We start from the raw sequence: 27,055 nt of genomic DNA on the forward strand, positions 1-27,055 counted from the left end.
AGAGAGAACAGTTACTGATTTCCCATTTTCCAGTTGAAGAAACTGAGGCACAGAGAGGTTAAGTTACTAACCCCAGGTTACAGAGCTAGCAATTGGCAGATCCGGGATTAGAACCCAAGTCCTCTGACTCCTATGCCTGGGCTCTTTCCACTAGGCTGTGCTGCTTCCCTGGTGAGCCTCCATTATATTCTAAAGCCCTCCTCTTCTCCCTTAGAGAGAAACTAATATAGGTTTTGGGGGAGGTGGGCACCCTACTCATTGCTCCCCAAATTCCTGCACTGATCTTGCTGTACAGCTGAAGCCCAGGCATCTTCTTGAAGTCACAGTTGGGGTTGTCTGCAGGAAGCTCCTGGGAAAAGCACTCTTTTTTATGGTATTTGTCAAGCACTTCCTATGTGCCAGGCACTGTTTTAAGAGTTGGGATAGATACAAAGTAATCAGACCAATAATAAATGGGGCATTTGTTAGGTGCTTACTGTGTGGCAAACACTGCACTAAGCGCTGTGGTAGATACAAGCAAACTGGATTGGATGCAGTCCCTGTCCCTGGATGTTTCACAGTATTAATCCCCATTTTACAGATGAGGTAACTGAGGCACAGAGAAGGGAAGTGACTTGTCCAAGGTCTCCCAGGTGTCAGACCCGGAATTAAAACCCAGGTCCTTCCAGCTCTTTCCACTTAAGTCATGCTTCTTCCTCCACCTGTGGCTCCTCAAATCCATTTGTATCCCCTGATCCCAGAAATTCCTGCCCAACTTCTACTACAGGCAGACACCAAGATCTGAGATCTCAACATTATTCAATATGTTCTTAACAAGTTAAAACAAGTTCATTTCACTGGTTCTACTCCTTCCCCCTTCCCTGAAGGCATCCCATGTTTCTCATTCTTCTCCCCTTCAGGGACAGGGGCCTCACCTCCCGCAGCCTGGTCCCTGGTCTCTCAACCTCCAGGGGTCCTCTCTTAGCCTTCCCTCGGTCCTGTGTCCATCCAGAATCCATATCTCAAGCTTTCTCCAGGTCCTGCTCTCCCAGGCACACAGCTTGCTCACTTCACCTTCAAGAAGATGGAGGGTCCGACTCTGCTACCCAAACTGACCTCTCTACTTCCTCCCCAATCCTCTCTCTGATTGGTTTGGCTATGTCTTCAGGGAAAGGCACTATGGAGATGTGAGCCTGTTGTGGGCAGGGACTGTCTCTATTAGTTGCTGAATCGTACTTCCCAAGCGCTTAGTACAGTGCTCTGCATGCAGTAAGCACTCAATAAATATGATTCATTCAATTCAATAGTATTTATTGAGCGCTTACTATGTGCAGAGCACTGTACTAAGCGCTTGGAATGAACAAGTCGGCAACAGATAGAGACAGTCCCTGCCATCTGATGGGCTTACAGTCTAATCAGAGGAGACAGACAGACAAGAACAATGGTAATAAAGTCAAGGGGAAGAACATCTCGTAAAAACAATGGCAACTACATAGAATCAAGGCGATGTACATTTCATTAACAAAATAAATAGGGTAATGAAAATATATACAGTTGAGCAGATGAGTACAGTGCTGAGGGGATGGGAAGGGAGAGGGGGAGGAGCGGAGGGAAATGGGGGGAAAAGAGGGTTAAACTGAGGAGAGGTGAAGGGGGGGCGGTAGAGGGAGTAGAGGGAGAAGGGGAGCTCAGTCTGGGAAGGTCTCTTGGAGGAGGTGAGTTTTAACTAGGGTTTTGAAGAGGGGAAGAGAATCAGTTTGGCGGAGGTGAGGAGGGAGGGCGTTCCAGGACCGCGGGAGGACGTGGCCCGGGGGTCGACGGTGGAATAGGCGAGACCGAGGGACGGTGAGGAGGTGGGTGGCAGAGGAGCAGAGCGTGCAGGGTGGGCAGTAGAAAGAGAGAAGGGAGGAGAGGTAGGAAGGGGCAAGGTGATGGAGAGCCTTGAAGCCTAGAGTGAGGAGTTTTTGTTTGGAGCGGAGGTTGATAGGCAACCACTGGAGGCGTTTAAGAAGGGGAGTGACATGCCCAGATCATTTCTGCAGGAAGATGAGCCGGGCAGCGGAGTGAAGAATAGACTGGAGCGGGGCGAGAGAGGAGGAAGGGAGATCAGAGAGAAGGCTGACACAGTAGTCTAGCCGGGATATAACAAGAGCGTGTAGCAGTAAGGTAACCTTTTGGGTGGAGAGGAAAGGGCGGATCTTGGCGATATTGTAAAGGTGAAACTGGCAGGTCTTGGTAACAGATCGGATGTGTGGGGTGAACGAGAGAGACGAGTCAAAGATGACACCGAGATTGCGGGCCCGAGAGACGGGAAGGATGGTCGTGCCATCCACGGTGATAGGGAAGTCTGGGAGAGGACCGGGCTTGGGAGGGAAGATGAGGAGCTCAGTCTTGCTCATGAATTGAATGAACGATTCCCCCGCTTCCTTTCTCACGCTCCAAGGTGTGGGGGACAGTGGAACTGCTCATCACAAGGAGACAAAGGAAGACAAACCAGATCCTTCCCATAGCATTGTGACCTGAGGGAAAGAAAATGAGCCTTGGGGTCAAAGGACCTGGGTTCAAATCCCCCCCCATCACCACTTGCCTTCTTTGTGACCTGTGCAAATCACTTCTCTATGCCTCTGTTTTCTCATCTACAAAATGGGGACTCAGTACCTGTTCCCCCTTCCACTTATGTTGTGAGTCCACTGACAGTAAGGCATTGAACCACTGGAAGTCCTTGAGGAGTAGGGAAACCTGGACTGACAATGCCCAGTAAATGGTTGAATTGTGGGGTGGTCCACTGCCCACTTTTCCCTCTGAGCTCAATGTAGGATACTATGTAGATATATTACACCTATCCCAGCACTTAGCACAGGGCTTTCTTTTATGGTATTTATTAAACACTTACTCCTCTCAGTTTCCAGTGCTCTATCGATCTCTCTATAGCCATTTCATTCCTAGATTGGTAGGTGGCTAGAGAGTGGAAGGCAATCTGCTACAAGTGAAAACTCACCTATGCTGGGCAGCAGAGGCATGAGAGAGAGTCGAGAGCAGAGACTCAAGTTCACTGCACTGTAGGAAGCAATAGTAAACCACTTCTCTATTTTTACCCAGAAAATTATGGGTATACTACCAGAACGATTGCAGATGGAGGTGGGGTGTTCTGGGAGAGATGTGTCCGTGGCATCGCTATGTGTTGGAGACGACTCAGTGACATAAAACAAGACAGGACAAGTAAGCACTTACTACGTGGCAGTCACTGTACCAGACATTGAGGTAGATTCAAAATAATCAGGTTGGACGTAGTCCATGTCGCATTTGGGGTTCACAGTCTTAATCCCCATTTTGCAGATGAGGTAACATAAGCAAGAATAAGTTATTTGTCCAAGGTCACACAGCAGACGAGGGGCAGAGTTGGGATTAGAACCCAAGTCCTTCTGATTCCCAGACCGATTCCTTATCCACTAGGTCATGCTGCTTCTCACAGTACCTTCTCATTCTGCTTGGTACATAATATGTAATAATAATAATAATAATGATGGCATTTGTTAAGTGCTTACTGTGTGCCAAACACTGTTCTAAGTGCTGGGGTAGATGCATGGTAAACAGGCTGTCCCTCGTGGGGCTCACAATCTTAATCCCCATTTTACAGATGAGGTAACTGAGGCACAGAGAACTTAAGTGACTTGCCCAAAGTCACACAGCTGATGAGTGGCAGAGCTGGGATTAGAACCCACAACCTCTGACTCCCAAGCCCATGCTCTTTCCACTAAGCCACTGCTCTTTCCACTAAGTCATGCTGCTCCTACTTAAATATACTTAACAAATGCCACAATTACTATAATCATCATTATTATTATCATTTTTAAAAGAACATTCAATAGTTCATAATCTCTATTGTAAATCATGACTCCTAGTTGAGAATCCAATACCATGTTGTTTTCCATGGACAACCACCTGTACTCCGGAAAATCTAAGCTCATCTGCCCCTCACTGAATTTTATCATATCTCTCTTTTATTCAATTAATCATATTTATTGAACGCTTACTTTGTGCAGACCACAGTACTAAGTGCTTGGAAAGTACAATTGTATTCTCACCTTGATGGCATTTCACTCCTAGAAAGAGCCTGTTGTCATCACAGATGCAAAGATTTCACCACATACTCCCTTTCTAGATCCTTTAGGGAAGGGTCAAACGAAGCTTGTCTTTCACTTGATTCCTGATGGATCCCACTGTGTGCACACTTTCCCATCTGGAGAAATAGCTGTTTATCCCTTCCTTCTGTTCTCTATTATTGAACCATTTTTCTATATAACAAAACATTCTCTTCAATCTAATTTTCAAAGTCCTCCTCGAATCCCACCTCCTCAAGGAGATTTTCCTTTATCAATTTTTCTTCTCTCTGGGTCACATTCTCCCTATCATTTCAGCCCCACCTTAGCACTTTTGCATTCACTATTTCTCATTGCATGTTAGTACAGTGCTTTCCACACAGTAAGCATTCAGTAAATATGATTGAATAAATGAATGAATGAATGTATACATCACTTTATATAGCTTACTATGAACTCCTCTGAGCAGGAATCAGACCTACCAAATTTGCTGTAGTCTCCCAAGTGTTTAATATGGTTCTATATGCAGAATGATCACTCAAGAAATATCCCTCATTGATTACAGTTGACCCAAATATTAAAACACTCAATCACCTTGCCCCCCCTCCTACGAGGTGAGCCTCGTTACTCCCTTACTACAACCTTGCCCACACACTTAGTTTCCTTAATGCTAACCGACTCACTGTACCTCGATCTCGTCTATCTCGCCACCGACCTCTCACCCACCTCATGCCCCATTCCTCTTGCCTGGAACTCCCTCTTCATATCTGAAAGATGATGACTTTCCCACATTCAAAGCTTTTTTGAAGGGACATCTCCTTCAAGAAACCTTCCTTAGCCCTCATTTCCTGTTTTCCCACTCCCTTCTGCATCACCCTGATTTCCTCCCTTTATAATAATAATATTGATGGCATTTGTTAAGCACTTACTATGTGCAAAGCACTTTTCTAAGCACTGGGGAGGATACAAGGTGATCAGGTTGTCCCACGTGGGGCTCACAGACTTAATCCCCATTTGACATTTGATGGAACTGAGGCACAGGGAAGTTGTTACTTGCCCAAAGTCACACAGCTGACAAGATGTGAATCTGGGATTTGAACCCATGACCACTGACTCCCCAGCCCATGCTCTTTCTACTGAGCCACGCTGATTCTCTATTCACCTTTATTCAACATCCTCCTCCAACACTTGTATACCTATCCACTCCCTCGGTGAACTCATTCGCTCTCACGGCTTTGACTACCATCTCTACGCAGATGACACGCAGATCTACATCTCCGCCCCTGTCCTCTCCCCCTCCCTTCAGGCTCGCATCTCCTCCTGCCTCCAGGATGTCTCCACCTGGATATCTGCCCGCCACCTAAAACTCAACATGAGCAAGACTGAGCTCCTCATCTTCCCTCCCAAACCCGGTCCTCTCCCAGACTTCTCTATCACTGTGGATGGCACAACCATCCTTCCCGTCTCTCAGGCCCGCAATCTCGGTGTCATCCTTGACTCGTCCCTCTCGTTCACCCCACACATCCTATCCGTTACCGAGACCTGCCGGTTTCACCTCTACAATATCGCCAAGATCCGCCCTTTCCTCTCCACCCAAATGGCTACCTTACTATTACGGGCTCTCGTTATATCCCGGCTAGACTACTGTGTCAGCCTTTTCTCTGACCTCCCTTCCTCCTCTCTCGCCCCGCTCCGGTCTATTCTTCACTCTGCTGCCTGGCTCATCTTCCTGCAGAAACCATCTGGGCATGTCACTCCCCTTCTTAAACAACTCCGGTGGTTGCCTATCGACCTCCGCTCCAAACAAAAACTCCTCACTCTAGGCTTCAAGGCTCTCCATCACCTTGCCCCTTCCTACCTCTCCTCCCTTCTCTCTTTCTACCGCCCACCCCGCACGCTCCGCTCCTCCGCCGCCCACCTCCTCACCGTCCCTCGGTCTCGCCTATCCCGCCGTCGACCCCTGGGTCACGTCCTCCCGCGGTCCTGGAACGCCCTCCCTCCTCACCTCCGCCAAACTGATTCTCTTTCCCTCTTCAAAACCCTACTTAAAAATCACCTCCTCCAAGAGGTGTTCCCAGACTGAGCTCCTCTTCCCCCTCTACTCCCTCTGCCATCCCCCCTTTACCTCTCCGCAGCTAAAGCCTCATTTTCCCCTTTTCCCTCTGCTCCTCCACCTTTCCCTTCCCATCCCCACAGCACTGTACTTGTCCGCTCAACTGTATATATTTTCGTTACCCTATTTATTTTGTTAATGAATTGTACATCGCCTTGATTCTATTTAGTTGCCATTGTTTTTATGAGATGTTCTTCCCCTTGACGCTGTTTATTGCCATTGTTCTTGTCTGTCCGTCTCCCCCGATTAGACTGTAAGCCCGTCAAAAGGCAGGGACTGTCTCTATCTGTTGCTGACTTGTTCATCCCAAGCGCTTAGTACAGTGCTCTGCACATAGTAAGCACTCAATAAATACTATTGAATGAATGAATGAATGAATTTACCTATTTATATTAATGTCTGTCTCCCCCTCTAGACTGTAAGCTTGCTGTGGGCAGGGAATGTGTCTGTTTTATTATTATGTTGTACTCTCCAAGTGCTCTGTACCATGTTCTGCACACAGTAAGTGCTCAATAAATGTTACTGATTGACTGAGTAATCTTCTGCTACTTGTCAATTATTTCATGTCTCTGTCCCTGATTAAATTTTAAGCTCCTTGTGGACAGAAAGCTGATTTTCTTCTTCTGTTGCTTAGTTTTGTTCTCTGTACACAGTAGAAAAAATTACCATTAATTGAATGACTAAATCAATTCTATAAAAAGCATTTGGTGTGGAGCCTTGTCAAAAGTCTTTCAAAAATCTTAATCCATTATGAATGCTTACTTTCTATCCACCCGTTTATTGACTCTTTGAAATAATTCTAGCATATGTGTGAGGCATGACTTCCCAATATACAAACATATTGTCTTCCCCAGAATACAGTGTGCTTCAATAAACCTTTACTGATCTAATGCAGAAGAAGGCAAAGGTAAACCACTTGCATAATTTTTCTCAAGAAAACTCTAGGGATATACATACGAGAATGACTACAGAAGAGTGAAGGCAGGATGTTCTGGAGAAAATATGTCCACAGAGTCACTATGGATTGGAAACGACTCAAAGGCATTGGATGATGATGATTGATCTTATTCCTACTGGTAAATTATATTATTGTGGAGGTATAGAATCAAGACTTCTCAGTCTCAAATTTATAGGATTGTTTCAAAATCCTTTTAATAAAGGAGAATTACATTGACAGTCTTCCAAGTATGCAGTTCAGTGGCTGTTCCTCACTATCTCTAGCTCTGCAACTTCCCCTCCACACCTATTCTGCACTCTTGAATGGATGTCACTTGGTCTGATGATTTGTTTGCACTGATTATTTTAAGATATTTGTTAAGCACCTACTATGTTCCAAGCACTATACTAAAGTCTGGGGTAGTTATAAACTAATCTCGGTAGACACAGTCACCATCCCCAAATACAGCTCACCTTTCTAATCCCCATTTTACAGATGAGGTAACTGAAGCCCAGAGAAGTGAAGTAACTTGCTCAAGGTCACATAGCTGAGAAGTGGAGGATCCAGGATTAGAACACAGGTCTTTCTGACTCCCAGGCCCTTGTTCTACCACTTGGCCACTCTGCTTCTAGCCCATGGATAAGAAATATCCTGTGTTGTCTCTATAATATAATCCAATTCCTCTGGTCTCTCTGCCTCAAAAAAACTATTTGAATAAGGGAAATTACCTATCATCTTCCTCAATAAAATGTCCACTCCGTAATTTACTGAGGCTCTTGGTTTTGTTTTTTTTCATCTCTGAATGCACCTTTTACCCCATGACTACCAGGTTACTCCACCAATTACCCTGTTGATGTCCTACCTTTGATGGATTTAAGGAATCATTTATTATTTGCTTTACTGTCTCCTATAAGGTGCTCTTCAAATTCAACTCTGGCAGCCTAATTTCCCATTTGCACCTGACAAGCACTGAGGCTAGTACAGTGAAAACTATGACCAGTGATTCTCTGTGTGTGTTTGTTTTTCTGAGTATACACACACTGTAGAATAATTGTAACACAACAAATCAATAAATTTCATTAAAATTGGTTAGAAAGGAAGATAGCACAAGTAGAAGATGGAACGGGCAATTTGGTTTTATGGTATTTTATCTTTGCTTCAGTCAATTAAAATTTTATCCTTCCATTCCATGCAACAGGGCCTGAGAGTTTGAATGATGTATTCTTTTGTGTTTCTGCCAACTCTACATTTAATTATTTATGCTATCAACAGTTTTCCTACAAAAAAAACCAACAACATTTCTACCAGGCTGGGTTTTCATAGGAGACATTGTAGGAAAATTCAGAATGACACAAACCAAGTATCAGAAACAATTTCAGTAGAAGACAATTTAATTGTCAAAATAATGCATCGCTTCTTTTACAATGAGCTGAATTGGAAATCTTAAGGAACCATCAAAGACATGAAAATTCTTTTTTTATGGCATTTGTTAAGCATTTACTATATGTCTAACACTGTAATAAGCATTTGGGTGGGTACAAGGTAATTAGTTTGGACTCAGTTCCTGTCCCGCATGGGACTAACAGTTTAAATAGGAGGGAGAACAGTTATTACCATTTATCATTGAGAAAACTGAGGTACAGAGAAGTCAAGTGACTTCCCCAAGGTCACACAGCCAGAACTGGTAGAGCTGGGGCTAGAATCCATGTCCTTGAGACTGCCAGGCCCATGCTCTTTCCACTAGGACACGCTGCTTCTTACCAGTCAAATGCTCTTTGAATAGCAGCACATTGTTTGACTAGCTACCTATTTAAGAATTCAGAAAGTTTATTATTTTTGAATATAACACAGTCTCTTTCCATAAATTTCTTAAAAGTGATTTCCTTGCCAGAGCATAATTAATAACTGACATTAATGCCTGCCATAGCTATGACAATATGAAACCTGAGTCATCACTACAACTTGAAAATTATGCCTAATTTTCAACAAAATCTGGATACTAATGACTAGTTTTCATTTTTATCCTTTTATTGTGCTTTCATCTTCTGATTTCCATACACAACTTTAGTCAGCTTTATACAATAGTAACATTTAGATGAGTATGGGTGCAGTTTTTTCTACATTCATCAAGTCAAAATTTAACTTTGTAGTCAGCCTATTGGAAATTTTGATTTAATGAATTGTGTTCCTTCAGAAATAGAGTGTATAATTAATTGCAGTACTTTACAATGGGTACACCCCCAAATGCTATATTACTATTTGTCACTTGGACTTTGAGAAGAAATTACATAGAAATTATTTCCCCCCCATGTTCCCTCAAACCCCCCTTCCCCAAAACACTTCTGTTTAAACAACAGTTGTGCAGGAATATTATATGGCTATAGTGAGTAAATATGTGCTAACTGATTTAATATTCTCAGCCTAAGGGAGCTTCTTGGATACAAGTTATTACATCTTAATGAAAACATATATCAAAATGATACTGCCTTTCGAATCGTTAGAGGACACTTCTTTAGTCAAATTATTAGAAAACATTTCTTTGTTAATACATTTGTTAATATATTTTCTAATAATTTGATTAAAGAAGTGTCCTCTAACGATTTTAGCATGATGCTAAAAAGAAATATCTATAAAAGTTGAATTACAGGCACAGAGTAGTGTGTATATACAAAATAGCATGTATTACAACGAGTCATCTAGTATTATATGGTAATTGTCTCACCAAGTTCTCAACGATTTGAACAGTCTCCTTACTGGTGGCTGTGTGAAAATGAAGCCAATTGTCCGTACAAAAAACAAAGCAGAAAGAAATGCCGTGATCTTTTCTCAATGTGTGACACAGGTTAGATTGTTATCTCTTTCTCTGTACACAATACACATGAACAAGCGAGCTTGAGGCCTCAGTAACTGATGTCTGATTTTCAGTTAATACCTGAAACCAGATAGAAGCCCCAAGGGGTGGATAAAATTGGAGAGGTGTATGAATCTTGTGTACATTAATTTAAGCAGAGAATACTGGGGGAGGTAACTTTGACAGTACTCCTGGAATTCCAGTCATTCTCCTCTCATTAACGTAAGTAACAAGGAAAGTCTCAAGGAGTCCAAACTGGCATTTGAGTCCTCTCTATGACCGTCAAAACTTTGAAAAGATATTTTTTGTTCTGAAGCATTAAGCAGAAAGACATGAATCTCCCCAGAAACGCTGCCCTAGCTGTTGGGGAGGAAATGGATTCTGACATCTTTCTTTAGCTATTTGGAGGATCGGACATTCAGTTTCTCCCTGTTTGGGGCTAATTTGGGATATGGCTCTCTTGTGGAAGGAATAAGGCATTGAAGCCACGTGAAGTTGAGATGGTTTGAAGACTGATGGGTCAGATGGAGGGTGCAAAGTTAGAGGAATGTTCCCAAATATTAGTTCCAATTACTTCAAACACATGCATTATCTAAGATGTACTCTTGCCTGGCAGAACACAGTCAATTTTAATAAATCAGGTCCAATAAGAGTAACCCAGAAATTGAGCCAACTTTGCAGAAATATGCTCACACAGACAGGGATCATGTGGTATTTGTTAAGAGCTTACTATATTCTAAGCCCCATCCTAAGCACTGGGGTAGATATAAGATAATCAGGTTGAACACAATGCCTGTCTCTCATAGGCCTCACAGTCTAAGGTAGGAGGGAGAACAGGTATTCAATTCCCATTTTCAGATGAAAAAACTGAGCCATAGAAAAATTACAAGGCTTTTCCAGGGCCACCTAACAGGCAAGAGGAGCAGCCAGGATTAGAAGCCAGAGGCCTTGATCCCAGGCATGTGCTCTTTCCACAAAACCACTTCTGTGTTTTCACTCTACTGCATGTTTCAAATGCTTAATATACTGTTCTGTACAGAATAGGGCTGGATCCAGTGTTTTACGCACCATCTCCTTTGTTGGCTCTACTCCTGACTAGTAATGATAATGATTGTGGTATTTGCTAAGTGTTAACTATGTCCTAGGCACTGTACTAAGCGCTGGAGTGGATACAAGCAAATCAGGTTGGTCACAGCCCCTGTTCTTCATTGAGCTCACCCTGAAACTATAGGTGTCTCACAGTGGTGTCTTCTTTGTTCTCTATATGTTCCACTCCATATTCATTCTCTCAGAGTGCATATCAATCAATAAATGGTCATTATTGAGTGTTTACTGTGTGTAGAGCACTGTGCTACGGGCTTAGGAGAGTAGATGCAATAGAGTTGACAGACATGATCATTGTCCTTGATGACTTTACAGTCTACAAGGGGAAGACAAACATTAAAATGAGTCTCAGAGAGAAAGCAGCAGACTATAAGCATATATTTGTATATTTACCATGGGTGGTGGGATATCAAAGTTTTCCTCTGCTCCCCCTCTCCTACCCATCGCCCCCACTCCCTCCCTCTGCTCTACCCTCTCCCTGACCCACAGCACATTTGTGTATATATATGTACATATTTATAATTCTATTTATTAATGATGTGTGTATATCTACAATTCTGTTTATTTATATTGATGCTATTGATGCCTGTTTCTGTGTTTTGATGTCTGTCTCCCCCTCTTCTAGACTGTGAACCCGTTGTGGACAGGGATTGTCTCTATTGCTGAACTGTACTTTCCAAGTGCTTAATACAGTGCTCTGCACACAATAAGCACTCAATAAATATGACTAAATAAATGAATGAAAAGTGCTTAGGGGATTCAGACCCAAGTGCATAGGTGTTAGAAAAGGCAAAAAAGAATTGAGTAGGAAGAAAAGAGGCTAGGCAGGGAATGCTTCTTGGAGGAGATCATTTCACATCTTTTCAGTTTTTTTCTCTCTGAGGATGATCCCTAAATCTACCTCACCCACCTCGATCTCTCACATTTCCCCTTATACCCAGGACAGTTCTATTTATATGACCCAGCAGCACCTTAAATTCAAGGTGATAAAAACTGGAGTCCTAAACTTTCCTATCAACCTAAGAGAAGCAACATGGCCTAGTGGCTAGAGCCTGGGACTGGGAGTAAAAAGGACCTGGGTTCTGATACCAGCTCCAGCACTTGTCTGCTCTGTGACCTTGGGCAAGTCACTTCACTTCCCAGTGCCTCAGATACCTCATCTGTAAAATGGAGATTAAGATTATGAGCCTCACGTGACTTGGATGGTGTCCTACCTGTTTAGCTTGTATCTATCCCAAAATTTAGAACAGCTTAAAAAATGCCATTAAAAAAAAACACAAAACAAAAAAAAAACCCCTCTCTATTCCTTCTACCTCTCCCATCACAGTCTGCAATATCACCATCCTATCTATCCTAGGAGACTAAAACTTGGTGTTGTCTTCGATTCTACTCTTTGCCTTTGCACATTCACTTTATTATCATCATCATCATTATCATCATCATCATCATCATCATCATTCTTACTGTATTGTTAAGTACTTACTATGTGTCAAGCACTAAGTGATGGCGTAGATGCAAGTTTAGCAGTTCGGACACAGTCTCTGATCCATACGAGGCTCACATTCTGAGTAGGAGGGACAGCTAAGGTGAGACACAGAGAAGTTAAGTGACTTATCCAGGTCACAGAGCAAGCAATTAGTAGAGCCAGGGTTAGAACCCGACCTGAGGTCTTCTGACTCCAAGGCCTGTGCTCTTTCCACTAGGATATACTATTTCTCATGTATTTTCACATCCTGTGTCTTTTCACCATTCCCAGATCTGCCACTTCCTCTTTCATTCATTCTTTCAGTCATATTTATTGAGCACTTACTGTGTGCAGAGCACTGTACTGAGCACTTGGAAAGTACAATTCAGCAATAAAGAGACAATCCCAGCTTATATTGGCCATCCCCTAGTTCAAGCCATCAACATCTCCCTCCTAAATTACTATAACACCTTCTTCATGATCTCTTTTGCCTTTAACCTACTCTCTTCAGTCTGACCTACACTCTACTATCCAAGTCATCTGCCTAAAGAAGACTACTCTAGGCAACACTTTCAGCCATCACATCCAGTCAACTGCTAAATTTTGCTGATCTTCCTCCATAACATCTCCCACAAACATCCCTTCCTTTCCACTTGAAGAGCTACCAACTCGATTCAACCTCTGGTCAAATCACATTTTGACTTCTCCTCTGTCCTGCCTGCCTCCAGCCTCTCCTCCCCTCAGTCTGTACCGCTAAGTGAATCGACTAATTACAGCAATGCTTGACAGAGTAGGAAATGGGATAAGAGGAAATAAAGGATTAGCCAGGGGAGGCCTCTTGGGGAAAATTGGCTTTTAATGAAGCTTTCTAGTTGGGGAGAGTCATCATCTGTCAGATATGAAGAAGATGGAAGGAGTTTCATTCAATTAAATTGCATTTATTGAGGGCTTACCATGTACAGAGCACTGTACTAAGCATTTGGGAAAGTACAATACAATAAACAGTCACATTCCCTGCCCACAACGAGTTTACAATCTAGAGATGGGGAGACAAACAAATAACATTACAGATATGCACATAAGTGCTGTAGGGCTGGCAGGAGGGAAGAACACAGGGAGCAAGTCAGGGCGATGCAGGAGGAAGTGGAAGATGAGGAAAAGTAGGACTTAGCTAGGAAGACCTCATGGAGATGTGCCTTCAATAAGGCTTTGAAGGAGCAGAATGTGGGTGAGGGATTGGTGGAAAGTTAGAGGAGATAAAGGTACAGTGACGAGGTGGGCACTGGAGGGGTGAAGTGTGTGGATTAGATTGTAGTAAGAAATCAGCGAGGTGTGGTAGGAGATAGCCAAGTGATTGAGTGGTTTAAATCAGATGTTAAGGAGTTTCTGTTTGAGCAGGAGGTGGAGGGCCACCACTGGAGGTTCTTGAGGAGTGGAGAAACATGGACTGAGTGGTTTTGCAGAAAAATCACACTGACAACAGCGGGTAATATGGCCTGCAGTGGGGAAGGTCAGGAGCATGGACTGGAGCGGGGAAAGACAAGAGGCAAGGAGGTCAGCAAGGAGTCTGATGCAGTAATCAAGATGGGCTAGGATAAGTGTTTAGATCAACATGGTAGCAGTTTGGATGCAGAAGAGAAGGTGAAAGTAGAATTGATAGGATTGGGTGACAGACTGAATATGTGGGTTCAACGAGAGAGATGAATCGAAGAGAATGCCAAAGCTGCGGTCTTGTGAGACAGGGAGGATGGTGGTGCCATCTACAGCGATGGGAAAGAGAGGGGGAAGGTAGGGTTGGGGTGGGAATGTGAGGACTTCTGATTGGCCATGTTAGGTTTGAGGGGGTAATGGTGGAGCTTCCGATTAGAGATGTCCTGAAGGTGGGAGGAGATATGGCATTGTAGAAAAGGAGAGAGATCAGGGCTGGACATGAAGATTTGGGAATGATTCTCATAGAGATAGTAGTTGAAGCTATGGCAGTGAATGAGTTACCCAAGAGTGGATGTAAAAAGAGAATGGAAGGATACCCAGAACTTAGCCCTGAGAAATTCCCTCAATTAGGGTCTGGGAGACAGAGGAGGAACTCACAAAAAGACTGAGAATGACCAGGCAGGGAGATGGGAGGAGAACCGGTAGAGGGCAGGGTCGGTGAAGCCAAGGTTGGATAATGTTTCCAGAAGTGGGTCGTTGACACTGTCAGAGGCAGTGGAGAGACTGAGGAAGATTAGGATGGAGTAGAGGCTGCTGGATTTAGAAAGGAGGAGATCATTTATGCCCTTGAGAGGGCAGTTTCAGTGAAGAGAAGAGGGCAGAAGCCAGGTTGCAGGGGGTCACGGATAGAAATGGAGGAGAGGAAGCTAAGTTGTCTTCTCTTCACTGAAACTGCCCTCTCAAGGGCATAAATGATCTCCTCACTCAAGGAGTTTGGAGCGGAATGATAGGAGGATTAGCAGCCTTTATTTGCCCCTTCCTCAACCCCACAGAACATTTTTAAACTGTGAGCCCGTTGGTGGGCAGGGATTGTCTCTATCTGCTGCCAAATTGTACTTTCCAAATGCTTAGTACAATGCTCTCCACACAGTAAGCACTCAATAAATAAGACTGAATGAATATGTATTTAATAATTTATTTATAATAATGTTTAGCTCCCCTTCTATACTGTAAGCCCGTTGTGGGCAGGGAACAGGTTTACCAATTCTGTTATATCACACTCTTCTAAAAGCTTAGTACTCTGCTCTGCACACACCAATCACTCAATAAATCCTGTTGATTGAATGACAGAGATGTGGTAATAACTGGAGATACCTATGGGGTCAAGGGAAGGATTTTTTGGAATGGGGAGATATGAGCCTGTTTGAAAGCAGTTGGGAAAGAAACCACTGGAGAGTGAACAATTGAAGATGGAGGTCAGGAGGAAAGAAGGAAGGAGGCAAGCTCTAACAATAACAACAATAATAATAACAATAATAATAATAGCAGCTCGGCCCTTACTATTTGCCAAGCACTTGGCAAAGTACTGGGGCAGATAAAAGATAATTGGGTTGGCTATAATCCATGTCCCATGTGGGGCTCACAGTCTAAGTAGAATAATAATAATGATAATAGATATTTGTTAAGCGCTTACTATGTCCCAAGCACTGTTCTAAGCGCTGGGATAGATACAAAGTAATCAAATTGTCCCATGCGGGGCTCACACTCTTAATCTCCATTTTATAGGTAAGGGAACTGAGGCACAGAGAAGTTAAGTGATTTGCCCAAAGTCACACAGCTGGGATTAGAAGCCATGACCTCTGACTCCCAAGCCTGTTCTCTTTCCACTAAGCCACGCTGCTTCTCAACCTAGAAGGTAGAACAGGTATTGAATTCCCATTTTACAAATAACTTAAGTGACTTACTTTAGGTCATACAGCAGGTGAGCTCGCAGTGGGCGGCGAATGTCACTGTTTATTGTTGTACTGTGCTTTCCCAAGTGCTTAGTGCAGCACTCGGCACACAGGAAGAACTTAATATGTATCACTGAATGGACGAATGAAAAGTGGAAGAGCTGGTATTAGAACCCAGGTGGTATGACTCCCAGGCCTGTCGCTTTCCACTGGACCAAACTGCTTCTCCTGGCTTGATGTTACCTGAAACATTGCGCAGGCTATTTCTTTTTATGCCATATACTAGTTAGGAAAATTATAATACAACTGAGGAATTTGTAATCTGAGTTCACCTTTATCGTGGAAAATCATTAAAGTGAAAAGAAGGTTATAGCTGAATATTCTATCATTTTTGTTTCCATGATTATAGCTCACGTTAGCTATGACAAAAACGACTATAAAATCAAATTAATTTTTACACACATGGCTTGAACCAAAAGAAAAAGACTACATCAATAAATAATATTCTTTGACTAGAAATTTATGGTTTCATAGTTCTTTTATTCGTGTCTTATTTTGAAAAGGCTGCTGGGATCCTGTAATCATTGTCGCTGGGCAATTTATCAAAGATTGTAACTAGTATTTGAAATGCAAACTCTATTCCAGTGGGAGTAATCAATAGTGCAACGTCGAATCCCAACGCCTGAGTTTACTGGATATTATCAATCTTGTTAGTGCCATGGGGCAGCCAGGCCCCCAACCAAAATTATCCCTTTGAGGATGAACTCAGAAGTAAAGCTTGTATGTCAATGTCATTTTTAAAAATAATTCCCAAAATTTGGTAATTATTGCACACTATAATCTTCATCCAGACTGGAAATTCACTGTGGGCAGGGAATGTGTCTACCATCTCTGTTGTATTGTACTGTCCCAAGCGCTTAGTACAGTGTTTGGCACAAGGTAAGCACTCAGAAAATACTATTGATTGGTTGATTGATCCAGAAGTGAAGGTTGTAAAAACATATCAAGTCAAACATGCCATCCCATAACTAGACACATTGATAACATTCACCGGTGGCCACAAAAAGCAGCAAAGTTGGGAAGATGTGGGAGTGTTTGCAGGCTGGCATTGGTCTTGTTCAGTTCCCTAACACTCCCTACCCCTGCCAACAGTGAGGCTGAATCTCTGGAGAAGCAGCATGGCCTAGTGGATAGAGCCCAGGATTGGGCTTCAGAAGGTCCTGGGTTCTAATCCCGTCTCTACCACTTGTCTGCAATGTGACCTTAGGCAAATCACTTTACTTCTCTGTGCCTTCATTTCCTCATCTGCAAAATGGGGATTGAGACTGTGAGCTCCACATGGGACTGGGACTGTGTCCAACCCGATTTGCTTGTATCCAACCCAGAGCTTAGTACAGTGCCTGGTACATAGGAAAGCTTAACAAATACAATAATTCATTATTATTATTATTATCATTATCATTAATGGCTGATTGTGTGCACTAGGGTGCAGAGCGCTGAGGATACTGCTGGGTGAGGTCAAGGTGCTGTAATAGACCTCACGATGGTCTGCTTAACCCCCACCATCCTAGAGGACAGTCACACAAGGCAGGTCTAACCCTGCCCAGTCCAGCCTGACATTGCATGGAAGGTCTCCAGAATACAGCTAGAGCAGAAAGAGTATCTTGATTTTTCTGGTCAGCTTGCCCTCTCCTACCTCACCCTGCTACTCTCCTACTCCAGCCCAGCCCATACACTTTGCTCTCCTAGCTTACCCACTGTGTCCCAGTCTCGTCCATCCCTCCGCTGATGCCTTTCCCACATCACCTCCCTAGCCTGAAACTCCCTCCCCGCTCTATTTATGCCAGACCACCATTCTCCTCACCTTCAAAGCATTGTTAAAGCTCGAAGTCACTTAGTACAGTGACAAGCGCTTAGTACAGTGTCAAGCACTCAGTACAGTGCTTTGCACACAGTAAACGCTCAGTAAATATGATTAAATGAGTGAATTAACATCTCCTCCAAGAGGCCTTCCCTGATTAATCCCTCTTTTTCCCAGCTCCCTTTCCTTTCTGCATGGTCTGTGCACTTGGATTTGTGACCTTTGGGCATTTGCTATCCAACCGATTTCAACCCCATTCCACCTACATACCTATCTTCAAATTATATATTATAAATGAACAATTATTATTTATTTACTTAAGCGATTATTTATTTAATGGATATAATTAGTAATCATTTCTATTGATGTCTATCTCCACCTCTACCCTGAAAGCTTGCCGTGGGCAGGGAACGTGTCTGATAACTCTGTTGTGTTCTCCCAAGAGCTTAGGAGAGTGCTTTGCATGTAGTAAGTGCTCAATAATTACCCTTGATTGATGCATCTATTCTCACCTTTGCTCTTTATTGGCTCAGTCTAAAGTGATCGTTGACAGCGGATGGCATAATGAAGAGTAGTTATGCTAGATAGTAGGAGTAACTCAGAGAATAGAGGTTTTGCGCCCTTCATGGATGAAACAGACAGAGGAAGAAAAGCACGTGGACTAAAAATTAGCATGTAAAAAAATCAAAGGGATGAACAGAAAACAGTGAGTCCTGTCAAATAGGTACTGAAGGAAGTAAATTATCTTGGGTTTAGAATTTTGGGGAAAGGGATTTTTATGAAGGAAATGAGGTCTGGTAAGAATTATATATTTTCCAATATGAAAATAGAAATGTAAAGCCAGTGAACCGAGATAGATTCCAAAGGTCTGAAAATAAAGGTGTCAGGATTCTAAAGGATCCAAAAATGGAAGCTGATTCTATGCCCAAGGCACCGACCATTCAGAGTCTATTCGACAGCAACTTCTGGTGTCAGACCTACTTAATTTGGAGAAAATATAATTCCAGAAACAACCCAGTTGTGCCAAAGCCCTATTTTATAGTCAGTGTTGTTTTTCAAATGGCTATATTATGTCCAGTGAAGTGTATTGACAAAATGAAATTTATAATGACCAAGAAAATGAGTTTTCCTGACCTTGACCAAGCCCATTCCAATGAGGATTCATCTAGCAGTCATTTTCCAGGTTCAAAATCATTCTTTTAACCCTTCCCTCCTCCCCCAACTGATGACTTGATGAACATTCTTGAGAATTAATGGGACTAGATGCTAGTTTTAGTTGACAGAAAAAAATCAGAATTGTTCAAAACCTTAAACAAGTCAGAACCATTCAGAAATAAGAAGGGATCTGAACACCAACTCTGATCCTGACCTATAGTAAAGAATGGAGAAGAATCTCTGCTAGACCTCCTTTCATCCCCAAGAAACTTTTAAATGATTGCTTAGGTCAAAGGTTTTTGAAAGAGCCAAACGATTTCAATCAGAACTCTGAAATGGTCTCAGATTCTGAACGAATAATCTAGACAATGATTTTATGTGACCCTAGACTCTGTTCATCGGCTCACACCAGATGAACAGAGCCACAGTTCCAAAGAAGCAGAAAAATTCTGGGTGGAGAAAGATTGCTTCTCCAGTGCCTCATTTTAATTCACCTGGAGATAGTTAATAACAATAATAACAATAATGTGAATTATTATTATTATGTTCCTTGTTAAGCACTTACCATTTGCCAAGCATTGTTCTAAGCTCTGGGGTAGATACAATTTTGTCAGGTTGAACACAGTCCTTGTGTCCCATAGGGCTCACACTCTTAACCCTCATTTTACAGATGAGGTAACTGAGGCCCATAAGAATGACTAGGCCAAGGTCACACAGCAGACATGTGATGGGGCTGAAATTAGAATCCATGACCTTCTGACTCCCAAGCCCGTGTTCTATCCAGAACAGTGCTTGGCACATAGTAAGTGCTTATCAAATACCATGATAATAATAAGTTGGGGATTTATGTCTTGGCTAGACAGCCAGGTCAGGCTAATCAATTCAAGTGACAGGCTGGGATTCGCCCACCGTAGGACAGGTGCAAGTAGCCTAGTGGATACGGCATGGGTGTGAGAGCCAGAAGGTCATGGCTTGTAATTCAGACTTTCCCACTTATCTACGGCGTATGACCCTGGGCAAGTCATTTCACTTTTCTGGGCCTCACTTACCTTATCTGTAAAGTGGGGATTGAGACTGGGAGCCCTACATGGGCCAGGCACTGTGACTAATGTGATTCACTTGTACCCACCCCAGCACTTAGTACAGTGTCTGACATGTAGTAAGCACTTAAATAAAATACCATAAAAAAATAAACAAATGCCATGATTCTTTTTATAACTCAGCCTCCATTCTGCTCCATTCAGGCTCAGAGAAGTTGAGGTTAAGCAGAACACAGGATTATAGCAATGAAGTCATGATTAGCGTTTAGTTCAGTGGCTGGCACAAAGTAAGCATTTAACAAACACTATCATCATTATTATTAGAAGCAAGACTGGCGTACCTGGCTTGGTTCCAGCAGCTCACTCTCCAGAGTCGTGATGTCAGGGCTTTGGCCACTGGATGAGGATGTGTTTCTTCCTTCTAGACGCTCTTCCATTTCTCTCACCTGGGCCTTCAGTCTTCTATTCTCCCTCTCCAGACCTTGTTTTTCCACTTGGAGCATTTCCCTCTGGCCCCAGCCGGTAGTGTTTTCTGTCTGCAGTCTCTCCACCTTGAGACGCACAAGGCAAAGGGACAGAATGTGATCATGGCTGCAGAGCATGTTTAACATTGATGCCCTTGCATCTCGCTGACCAGGGACTTTTGCCAGCTAATCTGACCAATGTGACTTAAATGGCATATCTGTAAGACTGATAAGTCCCCTACAAGAATCCAATATTATTTAAAGAACAATAGAATAGTTCCTGGGAAATTGCAGTGTAAATCCAAGGTTCCTTACTTTCTCCCCTCTCCCCCACTCTACCCCTCTGCCTTCTGGAGAAAGGACATCATCTCTCACTGCCATTAGGAAATTAAATTTGACAGATGATCACTTTTCCCACCATTCAGAGCTTTACTGAAGGCACATCTCCTCCAAGAGGCCTTCCCTGACTAAACCCTCCTTTCCTCTTCTCCCACTGCCTTCTGCATCACCCTAACTTGCTCCCTTTATTCATCTCCCCTCCCAGCCCCACAGCACTTAAGTAAATATTAGTAATTTATTTACTTATATTAAAGTCTCTCTCCCTCTCTAGACCATAAGCTCATTGTGGGCCAGGAAACTGTTTATTGCTATGTTGTACACTCCCAAGCCCTCAGTACAGTGCTCTGCACAGAGTAAGAGCTCAATAAATACAACTGAATGAATGCAATCTAGAGAAGGCACAGAACCAATTCAAGGGTTTGACAAGGAGCTGGTAATTTATTTGGAAACCATGTCCAAGTTGGTCCTTAAACTGCCTGCCTGCCTCTTTGGTATCAGAAGTGGATTCAAGAGGGATACTGGGCTTTCTGTTTTACATGGAAAGGAAAAAAAATATATTTGGAAACAATAAGGTCACCAACTATGAAATCCAAATCAGAACATCCAGAAAAGTCATGTTGGATTTCTGGTGGATTTTTTTTTTTTTTGGTGGTGCTTCATTGCTCTGTGCTTCAGGAAATTTTCCTGAACTGAGTGATCTTGAGCAGCAAAAGAGGGACACTGCAATGTTGGCAGGGATTCTTCATTAAAAGTGGCCCACAGAGGGATCCGTTGGGAAAGGCCATATTTAAGTATCTGGGGGAACAGTAGGTTTCCACAAGACAGACACTCACCATCACTTCAATTGCTGAGATTAATGCTCAAAAATGGTTTGATAATCATATCACTGCTCTGAAGAAGAAAACCCTGAAGGAGGAAAGCCAGCATTATAGGAGACGAAACTGAATTTCCAGATAAAATGAATTTATGGCTATCTATGCTAAGGTGGCTTCAGTGTCCTCTAATTTCAAAGGAATTGTACTTGACATCAACGAGCATTCCATTTATCCCTTTAAATAAATTAGAAATGGCCAAAATGGGCATAAATCCTGAGGAGCAATAAAATCGAGGTAGTATTTTTTTTTCTAGCAAAATCTTCGGGAAAGTCAGCTGATCTCTCCTCATCTAAGGGAGTTGAGAGAAACTCCTTTATTTCATGGGATTCTTTGGGTTGACATCCATGACAGGATCAAAGATGCTATATGAGATGCAGAGTTCTCAGAAGCATACATGCTTTTTCTTTAGAGTTTCTTTTTATATCTCGCTGATTTCTCCAACAGCCTTCCTCCATGAAATGTACCAAATCAACTGATTGAAACATATTCAATTGCAATTCCAGACCATTGCAAATGAAAGCACCAGAAAGAATCCTTTCCAACATTGTACAGTTGAAGAATTGCTCTAAGAAATAGCAATAATTGGACTTAATTGAGCTGGAATTCACAAGAATTGGTTGCAAGAGAACTATCTAAATCTCAGAAAGATTCTTTGCCGAAGTTTTCTATCCAGCCATGACTGCTTTTTCCTCGTGCCCTAGAATGTCTTCCATCAGCTAACTTGGCATTTACTCTCATTCACTCCCATCCCCGATTCTTCCCTGGCTATTTTAAATCCACGATAGAGGCCACGGGGGAGCAGAGTATCAGGGAGAGCAGTGGGAGGGCCACCTTGGCCCAGGCATTTTGCTCTCAGTGCGGCCATGGTGGTTCCACACACTGAAGGTGATCCAACTGGCCCCAATTGCCACTAACTCTTTTGGAAACTGTGTGATCTAGTGGAAAGAGTATGGGACGTTGAATCCAGAGACATGGGTTCTAACCCTGGCCCCTCTGTTTACCTGCTATGTGACTTGACTTCTCTGTGCCTCAGCTTCCTTATCTGTAAAATGAAGATCCAATACCTATTGTCCCTCCATTTTAGATTATATGCCTAATTAAGAACTGTGTCTGTTTGACCTGATAATCTTTTATCTACCACAGCACAGCACAGCACATAGTAAAGTGCTTAGCAAATACCACAGTTTTGATTGAAATCCTGCAATCCCGTGAACGGAACATTTAGCACATAGATCGTTTCATCTTGGGCTAGGCCTGGAGCCAGAAATAAATTGGGGCCGATCTAGCTGGTCAACATGAAGAACTTTGAGTCAGACCCCACTCTTTTTTGAAACTTGGGGAGTTTACAAATGAAAGCGAATTTCTCTCCTGAATTATCTGGATGATTGGGGTTGTGGGGATTCAAATTAAGGATAATAATTATGGTATTTGTTCAGCGCTTGCTTTGTGCCAAGCACTGTACTGAGGGCTGGGGTAGATACAAAAAAATCGGGTGGGACATTGTCCCTGTCCCGTGTGGGAGTCACAGCCTCAATCCTCATTTTACAGATGAGGCAACTGAGGCACAGAGAAGTGAAGTGACTTGCTCAAGGTTACAGCAGACGAGTAGTGGAGCTGGGATTAGAATCCATTACCTTCTGACTCCCAGGCCCATTCTCTATCCACTATGCAGTGCTGCTTCCCATGCTGTTCCACTAACTTGACACTTACTGGTACTCTCACTCTCTCGCTTACCAGAGTGGGGAAGTGAACTGGGAGATCCTGGAGATTTTAAACATACTGACTTTCTTTTTGAGGCAGCTGGATGAGTCCCTACCATCTTTTTTTTAGTGGTAGGTGTTAAGTGCTTACTATGTGCCAGACACCGTATTAAGTGCTGGAATAGATACAAGTGAATCAGGTTGGACACAGTCCCCACCCCATATAGGGCTCACTGTCTTCATCCCTTTTTTACAGATGAGGTAACTGAGGCACAGAAAAGTTAAGTATCTTGTCCGAGATCACACAGCAGACAAGTGGTGCACTTCCCACTGGGCAGCATTGCTTCTCAATGATCACCCACAGATCACTGAGTCCCTTTGTCTCTGGCGTGCTGGGTATTTTCCCAAAGATCACTCGTTGTTGGCAGGGAATGTGTTTGCTTATTGTCGCATCGTAGTCTCTCATGTGGTTAGTACAGTGTTCTGCACAAAACCTTCAATAAATATGACTGAATGAATTAATGAATCACTTTCTTGGGGACTTCTTAGTTCATGAAATAGCCCTGGAAGCACAGAAGAAGGGTCAGGAGACTTCTCCGTGAAAGGACGGGAGGAGAAGACTGGGGAGGGGTGGGGGGGGGTGGGAGGGGAGATCATGCGCTGCTTTTGCTGAGAATCACTCAAGCCACCAGTTTAGCAATGCCACTCTGAAAAATAGACATGGCTGCTTCCGAACTGACAGTTTCAGAAAAGTAAGAGTAGAGGGGCAATTCCCCCACTCCCTCATTTAATCCCAGCCCAGACTCTCTGTCCAGTTCTTTTCTGTTTGTTTTTTGTTGTTTCTGTTTTCATTTTGCTTTGTTTTTAATGATACTTGTTAAGTATTTACTATGTTCCAATAATAATGTTGGTATTTGTTAAGCGCTTACTATGTGCCGAGCACTGTTCTAAGCGCTGGGGTAGACACAGGGGAATCAGGATGTCCCACGTGGGGCTCACACTCTTAATCCCCATTTTACAGATGAGGTAACTGAGGCACAGAGAAGTTAAGTGACTTGTCCACAGTCACACAGCTGACAAGTGGCAGAGCTGGGATTCGAACTCATGACCTCTGACTCCAAAGCCCGGGCTCTTTCCACTGAGCCGCTGCTGCTCCAAGCACTGTACTATGTGCTAGAGTAGACACAAGATAATCAGTTTGAACACAGTCCCTGTCCCAAATGGAGTTCACAGCCAAAGTAGGAGGGAGGACAGTTATTTAATCCACATTTTTCAAATGAGGTAGCTAAAGGACAGAGAAATTAGATGACTCACCCTAGGTCACGCAGCAGATAAGTGGTGGAACTGGGATGAAAAACCAGGTCCTCTGGTACTCAAGGCTGGGCTCTTCCCGCTAGGCCTTTTATTCATATAAATGTCTCCCCCTCTAGACTGTAAGCTCATTTTGGGCAAGGAAAGCATCTTCTAATTCTGTTGTACTTCCCCAAGCACATAATACAATGCTCTGAACATAGTAAGTGCTCAATAAATACAATTAAGTGATTGACAGGCCAACTGCTTCCCTCTATGTTGTGCTGCAGAATGCTGTAGCGCAGATTGTCCCGTATCACTAGAGTGATATGAGAAGCAGCATGGCTCAGTAGAAAGAGAATGGACTTCAGAGTCAGCGGTCATGGGTTCTAATCCTGGCTCTGCCACTTAGCTGTGTGACTTGGGCAAGTCACTTAACTTCTCTGTGCCTCAGTTATCTCATCTGGAAAATGGGGATGAAGACTGTGAGCCCCATGTGGGACAACCTAATTACCTTGCATCTACCCAGCGCTTAGAACAGTGCTTGGCAGAGAGTAAACGCTTAACAATTACCAAAATTATTATTATTATCACCCAGATCAGTTAGTCAATCATAATTATTGAGTGCTTGCTGTATGCAGAGCATTATACTAAGCTCTAGGGAGAGTACAATATAACAATAAACAGACATATTCCCTGCCCGTAAGGAGTTTACAGTCTACACTGCTTCCACAGCACTGTCAGAAGGGCCCCCATTGTTGCCAAAAATGGAGGCAGACAATGGGCCCAGAGAGAAGGAGCAGCAGTGGCTCCTGATCAATGTCAGGATCAGAGGCTCTGCGGCCTCCACGGGCTCTGGCTTCTGTCACCTCCTCCAGCTGTTCTGCTTCTCCAATCATTCATTCATTCATTTAGCTGAATTTATTGGGAGCTTACTGTGTGCAGAACACTGTATTAAGTACTTGGGAAAGAAAAATAAAACACTAAACAGATACATTCCCTCCCCAGTACAAGAGTACCATTCTGTCAGAAGTTTCACCCCTTATAATCAGGGAAGGAGATGTAAAGCTCAGATATCTGTGTGAGCTCTTCAGTCTATTCCACTAAGGAAACACCACAAGACTTCGAAGACAGCACCCAAAATCCCTATTGGTCCACTTTTAAAGTCCCACCCACGATGGGACTCTGTGAGAAGTCATGACTACTAATGATGTGTCTGTAAGAAGCCATTGTTTAGATAGCTGGTACCTCTGTAAATTCTTCCTCTTTGTGGGGAGGTGAAATAAATTGGTCCCACACCTCTCACGTTTGCCTAGAAGCAAGAGGAATGCTTCTCCCCTGAGACAGTCAGTTGATCGCATTTATTGAGCACTTACTGTGTGCATAGCATTATACTAAGCACTTAGTAGAGTATAGCAATAGAACAGACATATTCCCTGCCAACAATGAGACTACAGTCCAGAAGAGCAGCAAGAGTCTCCCTTGCTACTCAACATTTTCCTTTTGCGGGAAGCTGAGCGTGAGATTTGAGTTGCTCCACACACAGCTTTTCTGACACCTACTGATAGGAACTTAGTCCCTCTTAACTGTCCATCATCTTTTCAGGCCTTGCACTGGTGGGAAAATTCACCTAAAGAAAAGTATCTAATAATCCCCACCCACCACTACCTGAGCTAAATAGAGTGCTGTCTCTTCTCCTCCCAGAAATGGCTGAACAATGACTAATTCTGTTAACAAGTAATTGCACTTGTATTCCGGCTGCTCTATTTAATTACCTTTTGCATCCTCAGAGAATTCCCTTAAGGAAAGAGTCCAGGAACTAATTTGAATTTAGAAAAAGAAAGTACCAGAAGAGAAAGGGAAGGAGCAGCAGGCCAAGTTGTAAATCTCAGAGAGCACTGGACTCCAAAGTAACATAAGCAAACGGAGAAGGAGAACAACACTGACGAAAGCTGTCACAATCAGCATCTACAGAAGCCATGAAGGGCAGGGTATGGATCCATAACTACTCAGATAGCCTGGACTCAAAACGTTTATACCAGTGAAAGCATTCAGGTTATTGAGAAGCAACATAGATCACGGTTCCCAGCAGTGATCCTTAAGGCCAACAGAAAACAAAAAGAAGCAAGAGGCTGGGGATGCAGAGCTTCCATAACGTTTCCTTGATGCAATGGTTTCTTCATGATTTTAGAAACAGGAGGGAAAGCCGTGAAATGAAAGAACGACCAAGTGGAAAGATTCCTGGACACCCCTCAAGTGAGATCCACGAAGGCAGCAATGGTTCATATGTGGCTTCTGGAGCTATAAATTCCTTGGCGATGTAAGCTTGACATGGTCAGGGAATGTGGCTACCCACTCTGTTGCATCGTAGTCTCCCAGGTGCTTAGTACAGTGTTCTG

At 43.2% G+C, this 27,055-nt stretch overlaps 1 protein-coding gene across 1 annotated transcript in view; it reads right to left on the reverse strand.

The window, feature by feature from the left end:
• CCDC102B (coiled-coil domain containing 102B) overlaps nt 1-27,055 on the reverse strand; it is a 448,125-nt gene that overhangs the window by 308,294 nt on the left and 112,776 nt on the right. Inside the window, exon 5 of the mRNA XM_029064699.2 lies at nt 20,330-20,539. Within this exon, the coding sequence (XP_028920532.1) occupies nt 20,330-20,539 (210 nt within the window). The remainder of the gene's footprint in view (nt 1-20,329; nt 20,540-27,055) is intronic.

The sequence above is a fragment of the Ornithorhynchus anatinus genome, chromosome 5 (genome assembly GCF_004115215.2).
Source record: "Ornithorhynchus anatinus isolate Pmale09 chromosome 5, mOrnAna1.pri.v4, whole genome shotgun sequence".
In the NCBI taxonomy this organism is placed as follows: Eukaryota; Metazoa; Chordata; class Mammalia; order Monotremata; family Ornithorhynchidae; genus Ornithorhynchus; species Ornithorhynchus anatinus.